The sequence below is a fragment of the Panicum virgatum genome, chromosome 9N, assembly GCF_016808335.1.
Source record: "Panicum virgatum strain AP13 chromosome 9N, P.virgatum_v5, whole genome shotgun sequence".
Classification (NCBI taxonomy): Eukaryota; Viridiplantae; Streptophyta; class Magnoliopsida; order Poales; family Poaceae; genus Panicum; species Panicum virgatum.
The window spans coordinates 77,570,869-77,592,339 of record NC_053153.1 but is presented as its reverse complement, the minus strand read 5'-3'; the positions used below and the strand labels follow the sequence as shown (position 1 = coordinate 77,592,339).

General features: G+C 48.2%; 3 protein-coding genes across 4 annotated transcripts; 1 reads left to right on the top strand and 2 right to left on the bottom strand.

The window, feature by feature from the left end:
* Window positions 1-4,407: 4,407 nt before the first annotated feature.
* On the bottom strand, window positions 4,408-7,975 carry LOC120692409 (homeobox-leucine zipper protein HOX21-like). Of its 2 annotated transcripts, none has more exons than XM_039975685.1 (3): window positions 7,695-7,968; window positions 7,169-7,563; window positions 4,408-5,242 (listed from the first exon to the last, which is right to left on the bottom strand). In XM_039975685.1, exons 1-3 carry the CDS (start codon window positions 7,900-7,902, stop codon window positions 4,844-4,846), a joined length of 1,002 nt encoding a protein of 333 aa, XP_039831619.1. In that variant the 5' UTR covers window positions 7,903-7,968; the 3' UTR covers window positions 4,408-4,843. The 2 variants fall into 2 exon arrangements, with proteins under 2 accessions (XP_039831619.1, XP_039831620.1); XM_039975686.1 differs by lacking the exon at window positions 4,408-5,242 and adding an exon at window positions 5,973-6,316 and having other exon boundaries at window positions 7,695-7,975.
* Window positions 7,976-11,862: 3,887 nt separating this feature from the next.
* LOC120689579 (uncharacterized protein At3g28850-like) lies at window positions 11,863-13,635 on the top strand. Its single transcript, XM_039971883.1, has one exon. It carries the CDS (start codon window positions 12,017-12,019, stop codon window positions 13,007-13,009), a length of 993 nt encoding a protein of 330 aa, XP_039827817.1. The 5' UTR covers window positions 11,863-12,016; the 3' UTR covers window positions 13,010-13,635.
* On the bottom strand, window positions 13,488-19,466 carry LOC120689578 (sucrose transport protein SUT1-like). The gene is made up of 13 exons (XM_039971882.1): window positions 19,045-19,466; window positions 16,666-16,731; window positions 16,478-16,576; window positions 16,283-16,347; window positions 16,101-16,185; window positions 15,975-16,008; window positions 15,735-15,834; window positions 15,540-15,615; window positions 15,026-15,220; window positions 14,797-14,940; window positions 14,477-14,710; window positions 14,253-14,360; window positions 13,488-14,151 (listed from the first exon to the last, which is right to left on the bottom strand). The coding sequence occupies exons 1-13, from the start codon at window positions 19,228-19,230 to the stop codon at window positions 13,981-13,983; spliced, it is 1,563 nt and encodes a 520-aa protein (XP_039827816.1). The 5' UTR covers window positions 19,231-19,466; the 3' UTR covers window positions 13,488-13,980.
* Window positions 19,467-21,471: the final 2,005 nt, after the last annotated feature.

The following is a 21,471-nucleotide window of genomic DNA, read 5'->3' as shown; positions in this document are numbered from 1 at the left end:
AAAAGCACGAACAGTCTGAACACAGTGACAGGCTCCATGGATCCGCAGTGACACCCACGTTCTTTGTTTCCCCGGTCGGCTAGAAAATTGCCAACCTTTTCCTCTTCAGAGTTGAGACGTGGCCTCGCGCAGCGCAGCCGCCGCGGGCAGCCAACCGCTCCCAGCAGGTCGACGCGATGCCACGGAAAACTCCGCGAAAGGCACGCGCAGGTTGCCAAGGGCTCGGAGCAGATGCGAGGCGAGGCGACAGGCGCAAGTGCTCGGCGTGTTGGCCATTGCTGGGAACGAGTCGGAGGATCCGTTGGTACAGGTTCCTCCTCCTACATCTACATGTATCGATCACATGGCGGGCGCGGGAGTTCTCCAGCGTGTGCGTGCCGTGCGGCTACTGGGGTGTGGGGTGCCTGTCAATCAGTTGGGGCGAGCAGCAGTTGGCGACACATGCTGGCATGCCTCGATGCCTCCGGCTGCGGAATCTGCTATTCCCCTCCCATTCCCCTTCGGGGCGCCATTAAAAAAACTCGGCTTTTATTTTTAGAAAAAAAAACTCGGGTCCGCCATGGCCGCCCCGGCTGACGACTTTCAGCCGCGGCCGGTTCATCATCATGTGCGTGCGGTTTCCATGGCAACACCAACCACCGGCGCCCTTGGGCGGATGGGCTACCTACACGCCGAGGCCACACCTGCACCCACCCGGTTGGTTTTCATCGGCAGGGCAGGCTGCCAGGCTCCATGGAGCGAGGATGCAGATCGGTAAATCTCCATGGATTGGATCGATCTCGCCCTCGAGCTGGGACGTGGGGGAGGAGGACACATGGTGGTCAGCCGGGCACTGTGCTGTCACGTGGAGCGGACAGCGGAGGAGGAAGTGGCCCCTGGGCGGCGGCTGGGCACGCATGGCCCGGCCTGCTGATCGATCTCGAAGCAAAGACACCTAGACTGAGCCCCCAATGGATGGAACAGTTTGGACGCACTATGCGTACATGCCATGCCATCACCGGCAGCTGACCGAGACCGACCGGCCTCTTCGTCCTCGCCCAGCCCGGCGATCCATCGGGAGCATCTCGTATATACGCACCTGGAGCAGACGTAGAAGGTAGAACCACCTAATGCTACTGGCCTTTCCTTTTTCCCCTGATGCGCCGGGAGAAAATTGCGTCTACCAGCCAGAACCTGCATTTCTGAATGTACAGGCGCAAGAAATTGGAGGATGTCCAGTCCTGCCTGCACTGAGGAAATAAACTAGCCCATGGTGTTCATCAGTGTGCCAGATTCAGAAACTGAACAGTTAGAAGCCTATAAGGATTGGAATGTTCTCTTCTCTCACTTCTCACCGGTTCTTGATACCGGTCGGAATCAGTGGCCGGTCGTGCAGCCGTGTGTGTATAAATCCTACCCGGGTACCAGCTGGTGTACGAGCATCTCGCGATTCACATCTGGACCAGATCGATCAGGCTGTTCATGCCGGTACTGAACCGTGTGCCCCAGCTAGTCAGCTTTGTAGCTCGGGCTCGTGCCTGCACATTGTCCAGTACTACTACTGTACTAGTGCTCATCTGACACCAAATTACCCACCAAAAGCCGTTCCACAGGCTACCATGATCAACCATGATACGAGACAAAAACCCTTGTGTCCTTTCGCAAAAAGTAAAATGTTTTGCTTGCTGTTTTCTCCATGGATTGCCGGATCGGCCATGGATCGTCGATCTGTAAAGAGAGGCGATGGCGAAAGAGATGATGTACTTGCAGCCAGTGACGTTGTGTGCGTGAGGAAAAAAAACTGAGGCTGTGTTTAGTTCGTGAGGCCTGTAAAGGCCAAAAAAATTTGCGTCAGAATCTTCTCAATTTGAAGTAGTAAATGAAGTCTATTTATAAAACTTTTTACATGGATGGGTTGTAAATCGCGAGACGAATCTAATAATGCTAATTAATCCATAATTAATCAATAATTAGCGGGTGGTTACTGTAGCATCACTGTTGCAAATCATGGATCAAGTAGCCTCATTAGATTCGTCTCGCAATTTACAAACCAACCATGCAAAACATTTTGTAAATAGATTTCATTTAGTACTTCAAATTAGCCAGATTTTTTTTCACTTTAATGCGTTTACGGTTTTTTTGTATTTACTAGGTGGTAACTAAACAGACGCGTGCGGCCACCGTAGCCCCCTCGGCAGAGAGGTACGGGGCCAGACACGGTCCTTTCGTTTCTTGCGCCTGTAGCACTTGGCCCCGCCGCTGCTGATCATTGTGATCAACCCCTACACAAGGCAAGGGAATCAGGGATTGCTCCACGACTTGTGGACCCTGCCCATGACGTGACCTACACTGAACGCCATGTACGCTCACTGTTCTGCGTTCTCTCTTTGCTTTTAAAAAATATTTTCTTCTTACTCCTCTCCCAGTAAATGTACTGTGGAGTTTTTTTTTTGAAAATACAATGTACTGTGGAGATGCAAGTGGTATTGGTCCTGTTTGGATCCATGGTTAGAGTTAGATTGGGTTAGATTGGGATCGCCTAATCCAAAAGTATCCAAGCAGAATGGGTTAGAGTGAGTTAGAACCCACCCAAAAAACTATCCTCCTAAGGGGTGCTTATTTGGATTAGAGTGGTGGGGCACGCGCGGCGACATCGAAGAAGAGGTTGCGCTGGGCGTGGGTGCAGCGGAGGTGGGGCGCGAGGAAGGAGGAGAGGCGGTGGTGGGCGGCTGTGTCGGGGTCAGGGAGGCGGAGCTTGATCTCGACCTCCATGGGGATGGAGCTGCCTAGGTGGGCCTCGGTGGTGGGTTGGAGGTGGGCCGTGGTGGTGGTGTAGCCAGAGGGAGTGGCGGGTGCTGGGGTGACGGCGGCGGCGCGGAGGGATTCGTGGAGAGGATTTATTTGTGACATTTGTGAGCGGCAGGAGGCCACATAAGAGCTGGCCACACCAGATCCAGCCAAATGATTGGAAAAGTGTCTTTAATCTAACTTTAACCCTTACATCCAAACACCACTCAGGTTAGAGATAGTTGAGAGTTAGTTTAGAGCTAGAAACTAACTCTAACTTCTAACCAAGTTAGAGTATCCATACAGTGCCATTTATAACTTAGAAACTGTTTACTACTCTTTTTTCAAAACTGTCACTTAATTTGTCCGTACTCGAGGCTCGAGGCATTCAAGCACCCTTTCCTTCGGTTCCTTTGATGAGAATTTTATGGTTCCAATCCTGCCATTTTTTTTATTACGTTTGATTTGTTTGCGCTCTTGCAATTACCATCCCACCAATCAATTCTCGCCGGTCGTAGGCAAGCAATCTAGCAAGGTCCAATTCAGACAAACTGTAGCTGCCAGCAATAAGCCAATGCATGATGTAAGCGTACGGCTCATGAGACCGCTGCAGCAGGTAGAAATGAAAAACATAAACATTCCTTTTCGCTATTTAATCAGGTGTTTACTCCCTTCCTGTAACATAGACATTCTAGCAATTTTAGGACAGATTAAGGGAGACAACAAAAGGCACATAAATCTCTGAGAGCTCTTACCAGCCGTAATTAAAGTTTTTTCTAAGATTAACCATCGGATGAAAGGAATAGAAAAGGTAAGTATGCAGCCGAGAGCTAAGGAAAATTAAATGGATTCCTTTAATACTTATCCAAAAGTTCTGGAATGCCTTATAGGAGTACAAATTTTGAACCCTTCAAAGTATTATATTCCAGGATGAAGAAGTGCTGGGTGCCAGCACAAGATGCAATGTTAAGTTCCATAGTGATCAATCTTCAACGAGTACCTCAAGAGGCCATCTTGAGAGCCACCAGTACACGGGTTTGTTACACACATGTGTTTTGTCCCTGACTGAACGAGTTGCCAATTTACCACAAGATTGATTGATTGAACTCTGTCAAAAAAAGAAAACAAGCTGGCCTTTTTCAGAAGCGTAAGTGGTTGGTGAGCAACCTCTCGTGGAAAGGGAAAAAGGGACCCTAGGGAAACATAGATAGCTGTCCAAATGTTGCTGTTGCCATGCTTTTCTGTTCCTTTTTAAGCGGCCTTAATTGCACTGTGGGATGCCATGCACGCATGCTTCTTTGATCACAAATTTCACAAGAATGTAGTAGATGGATCCGTGTTCAGGGTCAGTATGTAATGGGCGGTAGCTAGATTTGACAAGGATGATATCTCACTTGCGTCATTCAATGTGAATATGCTTAAGTGCAGTAAACTACTTCAATGTACACTGTGTGTGTGTAATAACCTCAATGGCATTTATCCTTTTAGTAAAACATCTTAACCTTGTCCAAGTATATATAGAAAACCGCTGAACACAATGCCTACCACTGCATCATTAGTCACATGTCAAAAAAAACCAGCCACACATTCTATCTTTTTCAGAAACAAAAATATAAATAGCAATACAGCTGGAGAGAGTGAGAGATAGAGATGGATGTACTGCTCTTCATCCATACAATTTGCAAAAAGAAAACACCACGCACCTATACAAATTACAACAGTGCCTCACAATTCACAAATTTTTATATGTGTCAACAAAAGAGGAAAAAAAAGCAAAGACCAAAAAACAAAAAGAAAGAAGATGCAAAAGATACTATCAAAATTCAAACAAAAAATCTACCTAATTAAATTACACCACCTCACTTATTCCCCCTTACAACCCCTCCTCTCAACTCCAATTACCCAATTTGCATCACCTTCTCAATGTCGTCTCGTAGCTACCTCGCCAATCGATCAGACCAGATCATACACAGCTTTGTGCCCCTTCCTCCAGGTCACCAAGAATCCAAATGAATTCGTCGGATCTTTCAATTCTGCTATCACAACATTGCAATGCTATTGTGACATCCGTGATGGATCAATGGAAGTGCTGGTGGTCGGCCCACGGCCAGAACGGCGGCGGCTCGTCGACGCCGCACAGGAGGTTGCCGAAGCTGGCGGTTTCCGGAGCCTGGATGCCGCCGTTGCCGTGCTGCTCCAGCTTGGGCCCCGACGTGCTGTGCAGGAGCTGGTCGATGTCGACGCCGGCGGGGCGGCCGCCGACGGAAGGGTAGAACGGGATCATGCCGCCACCGCCGCCGCTGGGGTGCTGATGATGCGAGGGCGGAGGTTCCATTGGGCCCTCGGACGGCGGCGTGCGCGATATGTCGAGGTTGATCTCGGAGCTGTTCTCGCTGCGGTTGCTGCAGGACGCCTCCGTCTCCTTGTTGAGGTTGATCAGCTCCGACCCTGCCTCCCTGCCCTTCAGCGCCAGTATCTGCAGTGCCACACGAGCCAACAACTGATCAGCGTTGGATTCAATTCATCTTGACTCCTTGAGAGGTCATGGGAATTTTGCGTCCGTTGATGTCAAGTTCAGAGCGGAAACGTCATAGAAGATGATCTATCACTGTAAACCTAGGACATTCTTGCTAGTAGTATTACATATGTTTGACGCGAAATTCTTGGCAGTGCAGCACGGTCCAAAACGAGTATCATCTGATAAAAGTAATCAGTACATTTGCATTACCAATCACACGAGTACTGATTGTGCCAAAAGTTCTGCAATGTACAGGCACACATCATGGCTAATTTCAGTTCCGATTGGAAAGCAAAGGGACACTGCACTGCACACATGCGGCGCTGAGACGAGGCACAGAGATGCCGGATCGGCCATGATGAAGCCATTGACTGCGGCAGCCACAGCATCTTCCTCAATGGACTCGCTCGCAGTGTCGCAGAGAGAGGAGAAAGGCTAGAAAGGCTGTGTTTAGATTCAAAATTTCTCTCTCCAAATTTCACTATTCATATATCATATCAAATCTTTTGCCTCATGCATGAAGCATTAAATGTAGGTAAATAAAAAAAACTAATTGCATAGTTTTGATATACACGACGAGACGAATCTTTTGAGCCTAGTTAAGTTACGATAGGACAATAATTACCACAAACAAACGAAAATTGCTACAGTATACAGCAGTCGCAATGCGTATTTTATTTCGTCTAGATTTAAGTCTCCATGCAGGTGTCAAAAAAAATTGAAATTTTGATTTTTACATCTAAACACGGGCTAAACACAGCCAAAGAGAGAAAGGAAGGAAGAAGAAACAGAGACTCGACTCGCTGCATATTCTGCTGCTGGCTTTTCCAATTCCCACTCCAAAAGCCACTCACTCGCGGTCGCCGCGACGCCGCCCTGCCGTTGCAGCATCAAGATTCCACAAAGGCAGGCAGGTAGGCGGTACGTAGGCGCGCAGGTGAAAAGGCAGCGCCGGCCATGGGCGCCGCTTCCAACAACCTTTCTGCTGCGTGCACCGAAACCCACATGGATCCCAGCTGAGCTATGCAGGGCCTGTTTGGTTTGTTGTAGTATGAGTAGCTCAAAAATTTTGACCAATAATTAGGGGTACTAAATAAAATCAATTAGCAAAACTAACTCCACAACCCTGCACTACTTCGCGAGACGAACCTAATGAGGCCTTTGACCGCACGATTAGAGAATGGTTACTGTAGCATCACTGTAGCCAATCATCGATTAATTACTATCATTAGATTCGTCGTGAAAAGTTACACCCATCCGTGAAAAGGTTTTGCAAATAAATTTCGTTTAGTACTCCATGCATGTGAGATTCTTTTTTCGGGAATTGTGTGTGCTACTCATGCTATGCAACCAAACAGGGCCCGCGTTTGGTTACGGGTCAAATCAAGATTATACAAAAAGAAAAAGACGAATGCCCGCATGGAGCACTAAATGAAGTCTATTTGCAAAACCTTTTCAGGGACGGGTGTAACTTTTCGAGACGAATCTAATGGCGTTAATTAATTGATGATTTGCTACAGTGATGCTACAATAATCATCCTCTAATCACGCGGTCAAAGACCTCATTAGATTCGTGTCGCGATTTACACGAGGGTTGTGGAGGTGGTTTTGTAATTAGTCTTTATTTGATACTCTAAATTAGTGGTCAAAAATGAAAAAAATTCCATCAAAACTAACCAAACACGGCCTAAGCTAGCTAGGCGTCACCTACCAATCATTGAGCTGGGAATTCAATTGAAGCCACGACCAATAATCGATCCGGATCGATCAACAGCGTGGTGCGGATCACAGGCTCACGCGCGCAGCTAGATCCGGGCTGCCGGCGAGGATCATCAGATGCGGCGAGAAGTAACAGAACGCGGCGTGGTTGAATAATCGCGGTACCTCGGCCTGGAGCTTCTTGTTGTGGGAGAGGAGGGCGTCGTTGTCGGCCTTGACGGCGTCGAGCTGGCGCTTCAGCGCGTTGTAGTCCTTCTCCAGCTGCTTCGTCTTCCACCGCGCGCGGCGGTTCTGGAACCAGATGGCCACCTGCCGCGGCTGCAGGCCCAGCGCGCGCGCCAGCTGCAGCTTGCGCTCCGGCTCCAGCTTGTTCCCGAGCTCGAAGTTCTTCTCCAGCGTCCGCACCTGCTCCACGTTCAGCCGCCGCTTCTTCTCCCCAGCCTGCGAACCGTCGTCCGACAGCTCGTCCTCGTTTCCGCCACCGCCGCCGCAGTTCGCCTCGTCGCCGCCTCCGACCTCCGCGCCGTACATCGGCCGCTTCCCCAGCATTGGCGCCATACCTGCATCCATGTGCGCGGTGGATCAGTTCCTGTCGGAGGCAGCTGTGTTGTTAACTAGTGATCGATCTGCGCAAGGGGGTGGCTGCCATCGAATAAACTTCATGGCGATCGATGGATGTGTGCCTGCGTACCTCGGAAGTCTTGGAGGGATGGGCATTGGGAGGAGGGGAGGAATGGGTTGTGGTGAGGATGAAGGGGAGGAGGGAGGTGGTGCTCATGGTGGTGGTGGTGTTCTTGGGGGTCATGATCGGGAGGTGTCTGCTGCATTTGGAGGAGGAAGTTTGGAGGGAAGAAGGGCGAGGGGGAGGACGCCATGCCATTGCTGGCCATTGGCCTCATCAAAGGAGGAGGGCAAGGAGCATGGGGAGTATTTGAGAGAGAGAGAGAGAGAGAGAGAGAGAGAGAGAGAGAGAGGGGCGAGGAAATGGAAATATAACAGGGGTGGTGGTTGTTATAAAAAGAAAAGGAAAATGGAAATTATTATAAAAGATCCAATAAATCTTTTCTCAAGAAAATCAAATTAACTCTAGGGTTTCCTTGAGAGACATATATTTATGCTGAGAAAAATGGTACAAAATTGATGTGCACATTTGCACAAAAAGGTTATAGGCTTATAGCATATATATACATACATATATAATATCTCCTTATATATTCTGGAAAAATATGGCCTAGTGTTTCCAAATTAAATTTCCAAAAAAATTCTAGTGTGTCACTGCTTAAGTGAAATGCATGAGCTGGCACAAAGGGAAAATAAAAGGACGCTAACCCTCAAAATGAATAGGTCCTAGCTTCTGTTGTTCCTTTTCCTTCTTTAAGTAGAATCAAAATTTCTTGATGCAACTTTTTCCTATCTTTGTGCTGTACTTTTTCATTTGTTTATAATATTGATCCTCTACCCATACAATGACAGTGTACCGTAAGAAAGGATGACTGAAGACCTATGTTATATATAGGGATGAAAGTGGGACCGTTTTCTGTTTTATGATATCATTTCCGACCGCTCCTGTTTATAGAAAAATATAAATTTATTATTTTCAATTAATTTTATAGTCATTTTTCACCATATTTGATTTTATTAGTTTCATAAATACGAGAAATTCCCGTGCCGACCGCCACTGTTTTCCGTATTATGATACCGATTCCGGCCGTTTTCATCCCTAGTTATATGTGACAATGCGAAGATGTGAGGGACCGTAGAGTGAATGAGGAGAGATATGGTTGACCACATGGGAAAAATACAAAAAAAAGTGGCTCAACATAACATATTGCACAAAATGGCTCTAGCTATATATTGACAAGGATCTGGTAATAATTACCCTTTTTTTCATCGGACCAAAAGCTACATTGATGACGACCCAATGACAGTGCACACATGATTCCAACTTGATGAGCAAATGAGTAGCGTATCTCGCTCCATCATAGTCGGCACCTGCAGCATGCAGTGCAATTATGCTTGCATGCACACAAGATAACTAACTTTAAAGTGGCAAGAGAAGTTTGGAAAGTCAAGTGCAATCCCTGGGGAAACAAATAATGGATTCAGTACATCTCCTCTCTTCGTACCTAGTTGAAGAGCCTTTTCCTAGCTAGCTAGATGCATGGACCTTTATTACAAATCTGGGGGGCGCCATTACGTTCATGTGCAATTGCGATCAACCATCCCTGTCCTGCCATCCATCCTAAGTTTAATTTGGATCTATGCTAGCCGGCTGATTCTACCGCGCGCGAGATGAAGATGATCTAGTCTGGTCCGATCCTGGCCGTCAATTTCAGACGACAAGCAGAATCCCGAATCCTAACCGACCCACGCAGGTTCCGCACGCCGCACAGCACACACGTACGTACATATAGTTGGTTGGTACACAGCTGATGACGAGCAGCGTGCCATATATACCTATCTGCATGGATGGTTTGAACGTTTTTTCATATGTGCAGGTGACGGGTGGATGCATGATCGATGGATCCCATCCACTCTGGACTCTCGCCACTGGGCATATGGATGGTGCTGTCTAGATTGTGGCTTGCGTTGGCTTAGCTAGCTCCCCACGTTATTAGAGAGAAAAAAAAACGAAAAAAAGTTGGGCTTGGGCACAGCCAGGGATGGATGGCACGCACAGGGCGGAGAGTGACCTATGCACCAGGCACCGCGTCGCACGCATGTGGTCAGTGTCGCACTCTGGCCCTGCTGCTAGTGCGCGAGCCGGGTGGCCCCTGGCGCTAGTTGGCCTGGCCTGCTGGCGTTGGCGCGAGGCCAGCGGCACATGGCCTTGTTAGTTAGGGGAGCGGCGGGGAGAGGAGAGATCCCAGCGGCCCCGCTTCCCCTTGGATTGGACCCTTCTTCCTCTCTCTCTCTCTCTTCTTCTCGCGCGAGGGCGCCCATGCTCGCTCCAACGGAACGGAACGGAACGGGTGCGGTCAACAGATGTTGTTTTTTCTAAATAATACTACAGATCTTATTTTTCTTTTTATCAGGAAAGACATTTTTTAAATGAAGGCCTTCTACTCCCTCTATTTCTATTTACATGTTGTCTTAGGTTTGTCCTAAGTTAAACTTTCCATTTTGACAAAAATTATAGAATTATAATAACATTTCCTATACCAAAATTGTTTCATTGAATTCATCATGAAATATATGTTGATGATGCATAGGTTGGTTAGTATTGTAGTTGCTCTATTTTCTATAGATTTGATCAAAAATAGTCAAGTTTGACTTAGGGCAAACCTAATACAATGTAAATAAAAATGAAAGGAGTATTTGGAAATTCGCATGTACTGGCTACTTGCCTACTTCCCCAAGTTTAGGATTGACAACGGTCGGGATAAATCCCATTATGTTCTGCCTCGATTTCTACATTTTATCCGCTCATTTTTGTATTTTCGAACAAATACAAAATTGGTACGAAATACATGATGTCAAATTCGAAAACGGGACGGAAACGATTTGGCTTGTATCCCGATCGTTTCCGCATCTCCCGTATTTTATCGGGATTCCCATTTTTACTAATTCGATATATATTGTCTTTACTATTATGTGTGTGGCTATGGCTATAAATTTGTTAAATCTTCTATCTAAGTGTGGGTTTGTGCATTACGACTATATACTGCACTACTATGTGTGTGGCTGTGACCTGTGAACTTTTTTTGTGAGGTTGTGAATTATTATTATGGTTTACAATTACTTGTGTTATTATCATTTTGTCTATTGTTTTTAGGCACTTATGTCGGGTTTGTTGGATGATTGGATATCATACGGTTTGGTGTGTTTCCGTTCTGACTTTCCGTAGACCGCTCGTTTTCGACACATATCCGGTCGAATTGGTTCGTTTTCGATATTCCGTAAGTCCGTATTCTTTTTCGTGTTCAACTATTCTATTTTCGATATTGTTTTCGTATTAAAATGTAAAAGTGAAAACGGTAACAGGATTATCCCGACCGTTTTCAACCCTATCCAAGTTATGCTGAATTTTCACATTATATAAAAATAATTATGCTACCATTGTATTGCACCCAAAGTTGCACGCGTATATGTAACTTCGTGCAAGTGCTACAAAAGAGAAGCTCCAAAGCCAGAGCCCCTGTGAACAGGGTCCTTGAATCAAGGGCAGGGAAGATGCGTACAAAAAAAGCAGCGCGAAAGGAAGAAATCAATGATTGTTTGACTAACACGACCCTAAACCAAAGGTTAAATTCACTAGCTGCTACTGCTATGGACATAAACAAACAAATGAGGGCCATTATCCGACTCTTCTTTAATTAAAAAAAAACATGAAAGACCACCATTTGAACTTCCCCCCTAAAGTTCAGACTCCCAAGTGTGAATGTTCCAAAACCACTCTCTTCAGGAGGGAAAAAAGAAGTAGAAGAATGTGTTTAGCACTGTTGTTCTTTTTATGACAAATTGACAATCACTGAATTGGGCAAACATTATTCATATGCTGCTGGTAAATCTCAGCACTTGTCAAGGCTTAATCCTGGCAGTAGTTTTATACTCCCTCCATTTTTAAATATATGACACCATTGACTTTTTTTCTTCGTTTGACTATTAGTCTTTTCTACAAATATTTATGCAAATAGCCAAATCTTCAAATTAGATTCAAGAGACTCTTGACAATAGACATAAAGATACTCATTTCACTTCATTTAACTAACTGATTAATTAAATAATATTAGTCAAAATTGAAAAAAAAATCAACGGTGTCATATAAAAAAGAACGGAGGGAGTATCCCCAATGGCCAGAGCCAAATATATAAAGGATCCTAAACCCCAGAAACCCCGATCCCAAAAGATCAGTCCTCCAGCTCATCCATCCGCTGCTTGGAACTTCTCAACATTGTGCTCCTACCTGACTGACCAGTGATGACACTGGCAGCCTGGTAATCCAATCCAAACTACTAGCTCCTTCATATTGCCAGTTAGTAGCCGCTGTCGCTGGTGCTGTCCACAGGAGCCATGGGGTGCACCACCTCCAGGCAAGCCCGGCACGACCTCCGGTACTGCCCGTCGCCGCTGGCGCTGCCGCGGAGCCAGTCGTTCCCAGCCCGGTGCCCCGGCGATGCCGGCGTCCACGTGGTCCGGCTCACGTCGTCCACGCTGGGCTCCCTCGAGCTCGAGAAGGCCCTGCCGCGGGCGCCGGAGCCCGCCGCGGCGCGCGCGCCCACGAGGCTGGCGCCGCGCACGCCCACCATGACGCCGCCCAACGAGCCCGAGGACATCGACGCGTGGGCGCTCATGGCGGGCCTGGAGGACCACTCGCCGCTGCTCACCGCGCCGTTCGGGCGCCACTCCTTCTCGTTCCCGGTCGCCACGGCGCCGCAGGAGCTCGCGGCGTTCGCCAAGGTCACGCCGCTACCGATGCCTCAGCCTCACGCCGCCGTCGCGATGGACGGCGGCGAGGGGAAGACGAGCAAGGAGAAGGCGCCTCCGCGGCGGGCGGTGCTCTACTTCACGTCGCTGCGCGGCGTGCGCGCCACGTACGAGGACTGCTGCCTGGCGCGCGCCATCCTCAAGGGCTACGGCGTGCGCCTCGACGAGCGCGACGTGTCCATGCACCGCGGCTTCCGGGACGAGCTCAACGGCCTCCTCGGCGTCACGGGCGGAGGCGCGCTCGCCAGGTGCTGGGCGCCGGCCGCGCCCGTCCTCCCCAGCCTATTCGTGGACGGGGAGCTCGTGGGCAACGCCGAGGAGCTGAAGCGGCTGCACGAGGCCGGGGAGCTCGCGGCGAGGCTGGCCGGGTGCGAGAGCGCGGCGGCCGCGAGCGACGCCGGCGCGTGCGAGGCCTGCGGCGACGTGCGGTTCGTGCTCTGCGAGACGTGCTCGGGCAGCTGCAAGGTGTACGTGTACGACGAAGGCGGGCAGGACGAGGACGACGGCGGCGGCGGGTTCCGGCGGTGCCCGGACTGCAACGAGAACGGCATCGTCAGGTGTCCCGCGTGCTGCTGCTGAGGCGTTTGCGGTTTTGGATACGCGACGTGACGGGCACCATTCTTTTTTCCCTTCAATTCGTGTGCGCCACTTGGATGTGGTGCACGCTAACGCTAAGCCCCCTCGTGGTTTGTGAATGATCTTGTATTCTTGCGTGCGTGATCGACGGTCCGCGATGACCGTGGTGTCTCTGTTTGGATTTTTGGCTGGCACGTTAAGTAACATGTGCCAATGCTTCATCAATGGCGTTTCCTGAGAAACTCTGAGCTCTCATGCTAGAAAACGAACTGGGTCGACCTTCCGCGCCGGCCTGAGTGGCCGTGGACTGCTTCGTCTACGCGTCGCTCCTTTTGCTCGCGACACGACACGGGCGCGGTGGCCGTTGCCTGGTTGGATGGAGCAGTTGCTTCCGATTCAAAGCCGGCGCTGCCGCCGTCGCGGCGCGTTTTTATAAACTATAAAGAGTAGGCAACAAAAGCCAGCTGCAAGAACGGGACAATTGGAGCAAAACAAGGCGCTTCAATTCCACTGCTCCGACCAAAAATCTTAAACGGCGGACAATACATAGTCTAGTACCATCATGAACATCATCTAGTACTGCAGCCTCTAACATGACACAGTTCATGCATGCTGCACATTCTTGTCGATCGAAAACCTTTTTTTTTTCTTGATCAGTCCGCTGAGCTACACACATGCATGATCGACAACAGGAGCAAGCGCGACCGCTGCCGGTCGACCGAGCCCTCACGACGCACCAGCTTTTAACCGACCTACTCGCTCCTTACACTAGCTAGCTAGCAGAGACCAGACCTGGTGCTGGATGCTCGCGTTACCTTTCTCCACTTGCCCACGCCTGCCTATCTACCGGACACAACAAGCGCACACTGCACGATGGCATGGTTTCCCGTTCTTATTCTGTTCAACATACAAACTCTTCTTGCACGCCGGCCTGGCCTGATCCGGCCGCCGGCGGCCGCCGGGCGGAGCCGGGCTCAGTGGCCGCCCCCGCTGACGGCCCGGAACTGGCGCTTCGAGATCCTGGGCAGAATGAACAGGCCCACGATGCCGCCGATGAGCGCGAAGCCGGACGCCATGCCGAACGCCGGGATGTTCCCCTTCCCGAACAGCGCGTCCCACGGGCCCGCGCCCAGAGCGATGATCACCTGCACACCAAAGCAGTTGCGGCCGTGAGCACACTGCGATCAACGACAGACAGACCCTGCCATGAAATTTAGAGGCCGCAGATGAGAAGAGCGCTGCTGACCTGAGGGATGACAATGGAGATGTTCAGGACGCCGGTGCAGAGCCCTTGCCCGCCGCCCTTGGTGGCCGCCAGCTGCGCCGTCACGGCGAAGGGGACGCTGTACAGGATCTGCACGGTTCACACGAAGGCCACGCATGGCCGTGTCAGCAGCAAATCCTAGCCTTGTTGGAACATGCATTGGAATGGAAGACGCCGTGGCGTTGGGTGAATGAAGACATGCTTACAGCGAGGGGGACACCGAGGAACGCGAACAGGACCATGCACACGGCCTTGATGCTAGTGCTCGCCGTGATGGCGTCCTGCACGTATCCGTGGTAGTCCTTGAGCGACCAGAAGCTGATGAGCGCGGTGGCGGCCATGGCGATGCAGACCATGAAGTTGCTCGTCACCCACACCAGCCTCGGCCCGACCTTCCGGCACATCGGCTCGATCAGGAAGGAGCTGAACCCTAGAACGATCTGCACGCGGGATGATGAAGCTCCTGGTCAGCAATTAATTTGTGACGGAGTCTGCGGCTTCTGGAAATGAATGGGACGATTCTTACAGAGTTGAGTAGCAACCCGAACGAGCCAACTCTGACACCTTCGTCGTACGCTGCGATCTGAGCGGTGGTTCCCTTTGGGTCGCCGTGGTAGATCTCACGACCCATCCAGTCGGTGTCGTAGAGGATGAACGGGAACCACGAGAGCTGCAAGGACAGTGCCAATATCAGTACAGAATTCAGTCAGAGAAACTCTGAAACTAGTCTAGCTGGATAGCTCTGTATGGCGTACCCAAGTGAGACCAGTTACTAGGAGCACGGACGGCATCCCAGGGGGCAAGTTCTTGAAGCCCTTGAACACGGCAAGTGGACCGGTAGCTTCAGCCTCAACCTCACCGTTTGCTTTTGTTGGGAGGTTTTGATTTCCTTTGTATGGTACTTCCTTGGCGAAGATCAGGGTTATGGTCAAGCAGAAGATCAGGAACACCTGAACACATAAACAGAAAGGAAAAGAAACACCCAAGATTTAGCATCCGTTTTTTTTTATTTTATTTGTTTATTTTGAACAGCCCCCGACAGGTTAACAAGATTTAGCATCTATGCAGATCATAAATCAACTTGGGAGGAATATATGCGGAAAGATAACGAAAAGAAAAATATCCGAGTTTTAGCATCTATGCGAATCATAAATCAACATGGGAAGAATATATGCTTAAAGGTTATTAAGTGATACATAATCAGATCATTGATATATTTGTATTCATAAATATCTTGTGAACATGCTGCGAGATATTTATAAAACTTACCACAGCCACCAGAAATGCTCCTTTCAGGTTTGCACAGGCTTCACAACAGGCTCTTGTCTTCAGGAAGGGAAACCACCTGTACATGATGATATCAGTTATGCAGGATCCACATTTTCAGCCGGATAAAAATTATCAGTTATGCAGGATCCACATTTTCAGCCGGATAAAAATTATGTACAAGAGTGCAGGACTTACTTGTGCCAATTATTTGTGGAACCAGAGGAGTACCCAAGGATATTTCCCAACGCCATCCAAGAACAAAAGATTGAATTAGCTGCACTAGGGCCATGACGACCTGTTGAGCGAAACAAAAAAGAGAGAGAGAAAGAGTTGCAGATCAGGTTGCCAATTCCACTGATGTCACAACAAGTACTGGTCTGTTGCTCTAAGTAACAATTGTTGGTAAAACCTGAAGTGAGTTAGCCGTGAAATTACCTGACAAATCAGCCATTAGGGCACGAGCTGGACCCTGGCAGTTGAATGCAGAATGTCAGATTTTATTATAGTGCATTTCAAACTTACTCGTCTGAAACTCTGAATTGCTGATATAAATGTACTCACTTGCACGGTATTGTTGGAGAAGTCAAGTAACCAGAACCCCAGAACATAGACGATTGCAGCATGCCAACGAGGACCATGGTAGAGGCTGTGTTACACATCATCTAGTATTAGATCAGTTGAGACACATGCCAAGCAGAAGACAAATCTATTTGAGGCAGTAGCCCCAGAGCGAAGCAGCTAACCTGCACTCTTCCTTTGTGTCTCCCAGAGCAGCTCCAATGTCTGATGAGAATCCAACGATCACAACCTGCACATCATAAGCTTGAAAAATATTAATAGGGAACCTCAAGAGAGGAGCAACAGTGAGTAAGTTTTAATTAGTTCAGTTCTAAGAAAACAGCGAAAGGGATTAGAGAGAGTGCGTGTGAGGTTCTTACGGCAAGACAGATGAGCAGACATCCAGTCAGAATAAATGGCCTCCGTCGTCCCCATCTCGTGGTGCACTTGTCACTGTACAGACCGACGAGCGGTTGAACCTGAAAGGCAGTAAGAAGAAGGATCAATGGATAATTACCGCAGTAAGAAAGAAAAATAACATTTGTGCAAAAAATAATATGGTACTCACCACTAAGCCAGCAATAGGGCCACACAGCCACATGAATGATGTGAGGGCGTGTGAAAGCCCCAGGGTCTGCACGAATATAGGCAAAATTCAGAGATCAGCGATGTGTATCGACTTTGCAGCTATTTCAGCTTGTGTATTTTGCACTGCAAAGGTCACTACTCTTTGCAACTGATTCTTGTTATTATCATTAATGGAGAAAACTACTTGCAACGAACCGACATATATACAAGGCAGTGTCAGTTTCATCAATAGAGAAGAACGTTGTCATTAGATTTTGTTAGTTTGTTTGTTCTGCACGTCGAGATACATCGGCCAGGACATATCTTTTTACAGATACAGGAAAAAAGGGAATATATCTGGCCCAAAGAAGATTCCTCTTTTTTTTTTTTTTGAAGAAGTAAAGAAGGTTCCTCTTTAATCTGACCATCCAGGTCGCACGGTGCGGTTAGGCAACGTGCCAGATCAAACCTGACAGATTCGCCTGCACACGCACCAATCGGCTCGATGGCACTTGGCTCAACAAGGCTACGGCCTACCCGCAGCGAGCATAAACTTTATCCAAAGTAGCCCGCCGAATAGGCATGGCTATAATAAAATATTCCATTCGATCAATAATGAACACTTTTTTTAGGAACATATACATGAACAGTTCTTTTTTAATGGACAATGGATGAAGGTTCTAAAACACATGCTGATTTTGTCCGGCATGGGCAGCAAGGCAGGAGGCACCGGTACAAGGCCATGGTGCCGTGTGCACAGAAAGAAAGGCCACCTTTATGACGCAAGTAAGATTCTCAAAACGTGAATCCGAGTTGGCTTTCAATTGCGATTTGTCAGGAATCCATAACGTAAGGAATTTTGTAATGGAAAGTTTGGATGCAGACATGAAAAATATAATGCAGATCTGGCTGGGCCTCATATTAGATTTCCTCTAAATTTTTTATTGTTTGGTACGAATTATATGGGATTCTATTTCTAGGATGTCCAATAATATGTTTCACGGGGCACGTAGGAAAAACATCATATAGGAATCAAATCATATAAATTCCCTCCACCAATTTTTTGTCCTAATTCCTTTTTTTTCAAAAAAGAATCTTTGTGCTCTAAAGGGGCCACACTAGTTGATATTTTTCATTTTTGTTTTACTATCTATATCTATTTGTATGTTCGAAAGAATATCATACTTATTTTTTCCATATCTTATTGTTCCGCCAGTGGCAAAAAAAAGGTGGGTAAAGCCAAATAAGTTATGTGGCCTTTTGGGCTACGTATTTTATTTCTGAGCCTAGAAAATTAGCCCGGAACATTACAAATTTGGCAATCACTTACAAAAAAAACTTAAACTTTTGTTTTTGTGTCGATGAAAACACGGTAGGCCAGGGTTTGTTTAGGACGACCATACATAACGTGTGGTCTTTGTTTTTGGAACTTTGGACGGCGGGCCAAATGGTCGGTTATGGCTTGAGGTTTCCCTATCCACCAGAGTTTCCAAACTTCTGGTAGAGAATTAATTTGGCGAGAGGCTGCCGGTTCGCCGGCCGACCACACTGCACGCGGCCACCGTACGCCTCCGGATTTTTGGGAAAGCCTTCCTCTTTGTCATGATGAGAGTTTGATAGGAAGTCATGGGTCTTGTTTAGTTGCGTAAAGATTTGGGTGTAAAACACTATAGCACTTTCGTTTGTATTTGATAATTATTGTCCCGCCATGGGTTAACTAGGCTCAAAAGATTCGTCTCGCAAATTACAATCTAACTGTGTAATTAGTTATTTTATTTAGCTACATTTAATACTTCATGCATGCGTTAAAACATTCGATGTGATGAAGAATCTTGTAAAGTTTTGGAATTTTGAAGGGAACTAAACAGGGCCATGGTGTAACTACTGGCACACACGCACGAGGTCTCATGATGAGACGAAGCAGTGACTCCGGACAACATACTACTGGTAACGTCACTCAAGTTCATCCACTGTACACGTCAGAGATGAAACAAGCAAATGTTTTTGAATGGTTTGACTTGTGCACGTCAGAGATCGATGACCTCGATAGAGAAGGTTTCGGCCAAAGCTACCGTTTCAAAAAAATTTAAGATGTACTACTCGATTATCGTATACGCATTTCCTAAGAAAAAAACCCGGCGTGCAGTGCGTGATCAAATTTGCAGGTAAATTCTTTGGTCACAGCCGTTGGAGTCGGCGACGAGCGTACGTGTAGGTGCGCGGCGCACGCACGTGAACATATATTTTATAATAACCTTAACTTTCAAAAAAATTATAATAATCTCGTAGCATGCGCGCACGCGCGCCCACCGTGCAGGTTGATCGCGAGGCTCGTCGACGACGACGGGAGGAAGGGAGAGCGTGCATCGAACATGTATACCTGCACGTAGGGCGTGAGGAGGGAGAGCTGCAGCGCCCAGCCGTACTGCACGCCGCCGGCGACCATGCCGGCGAGGATGAGCCTGCCGAGGGTGATCGGCGCGGGCGCGTCCGCCGCCGCCGCCGCGCCGCGCCCGGCGCCGCGGACGCCCACCGTGAGCTCGAGCTCGCCGTCGCCGCGAGCCATGGCGTACACGGACTAGGCCGCCGCCGCCGCCGAGGTCACCAGAAGAACCTTGTTATATGGGTCGTCGCCGGGCGGTCGAGGAATTCGAATCGGGATCGCAGGGACCAAAGGGGAAGAAGCAGAGCTTGGGAAGGCCTGTGCCGGGGGGGGGGGGGGGGGGGGGGGTGACGAGAATGGAAAGGGTGGGGGAGGGGAGGGGAGCGCGCGCGGGGAGTGAGGCGAGCGAGGTGGGTTTGTGTCTGGAGCAGGGGGGAGATGGCCAGGCATTTAAAGGAAGGCCGCGGTGGCACCTTCGTTGCCCGCCCCCGCCTCTGCGCACCAGACCGCACCGGCCACCGGGCCGGGCCGGAGCACCGGACCAGCCTGGCCTAGCCCGGATGCGGCCACCCGTCCGCCATCCTACACACCTTTCCTTCCACCAAGCGGGAGGGATGCTGCTGCTGCTGGAGCAGTTAATTATTACTACATCCACCACAGGCATCAAGGAGGACGCAGGCTATAGCATAGCATGCAGTGCCCTTATCCATCTGGGATAACCGGATAATTGTTTTCCAGATCGTCTGATCTCGATCGGACCGATGCGGAGCGCTTTATCCGGCCTGTGAGGAATTGGCATCTGGGTGCTCGTAGCGATTCCGGTCTCCACCAGGCAGCAGCGGCAGGCCCTGTTGTTGCCTTGAGCCGTGTTTGGTTGCATAAATCAAAATTCTAATTTTTTTCCGACACCTGCATGAAGACTTAAATCTAGACGAAATAAAAAACACATTGCGACTGCTGTCTGTAAATGGCGAGACGAATCTAATGAACCTAATTAGGCTATAATTAGATGCTAAATTGCTGCAGTAATGCTATAGTAAATAACCTCTAATGATGGATTAATTAGGCTCATTAGATTCGTATCGCGATTTACAGACGAGTTCTGTAATTATTTTGTGATTAGTCTATGTTTAGTACTTCAAATGTAGAGAGATGGCTTTTCAAAAAATTTACGGGAGGCAACCAAACAAGACCTTGCTCTGTTAACCTGCTCTGCATGGCTACAACCGGCGTCGTCAGTGTTTAGCAAGGAGCCAAAATGCTAACCCATGCACGGTGGTCTTTGGCGCAAGGTCAACTGCGCGCGTTCGTCCAAGCACGGTGACGTGCAGGGTGGATGATGGATGGGAGCTAGCAGTGGCACAATCACGTCCGGACGGGGAGCCTTAACGCAGTTGCAGGCGGCCAGCATGTCCTACCTAGTAGTAACCTCCATTTCCAAATATTTGATAACTTTGATCAAGACACGAAAATCAAGGCAATTCACCTTGCAACCATAATATCTTTTAGAAATTTTTAGTATTTCTATAGCATTTCTATCTAATATTCTTGTGAGGGCAAATTAAAATAGAAAATCATATTTCAGGGAACGTGAAGTGCCAAATATTTTGAAACACATAAAGTAGTTGGTATGTGTCAAGGGGGCATCACAGCTTCAGGGCGGGTGACACGCCATCAGATCAGTCTGAGAGCATCTCCAAGAGACTCTTTATATCTTCCCTAATTTATAGGAATAAAGACGTGGATGAAAAATTAGCCTCCAACAGGCTCTTCAAATGAATATTCAAAGATAAATATTCTCTATTCCGGATTTCATGTTAGCCAAAGATGGAGAGTAGAGATGGCTCTCTAGACTACAAATAAGATATAGAAGAGCTGTTGGAAAAGACAGGGATATGGAAAACGATTTTCACTCAAATAACTCTCCAAATGATAATTTAGAGAGTAGATTTTGGAAAAACTCTTGGAGATGCTCTGAAGCTGCTAATTTTGGAGTTCCCGTTGGCATCGTCATCGTCACTTCACGTAGATGCTTTGCTCGGAGCGGCAGAGCCTCTCTCTCTATATATAGGATGGGGGGTGAAGGCCGTAATCCGCGACGAAGAACACGGGTTTAGCTAGTGAGCTCCTCCCACGCATGGGCGCATGCATGCATGCATTCTAAGCTCAGGATCAGCAGCTTGTTAATTTGCAAACAATGGAGCTCCGATTCCCATGCATGCATGAGCTCCCTGTATTTTGTGAGGTTATATTTTATACCTCCCCACAGCCACTACAGTACTCATCATATCGAATCTTTGGACACAAAATAAATAATTACATAGTTTAACTGTAAATAATGAGATGAATGTTTTAAACCTAATTAGCTCATGATTGAACTTAAGTTGAAACGGAAAAGTATGAAACTTTGGTCTGGTTTAGTCG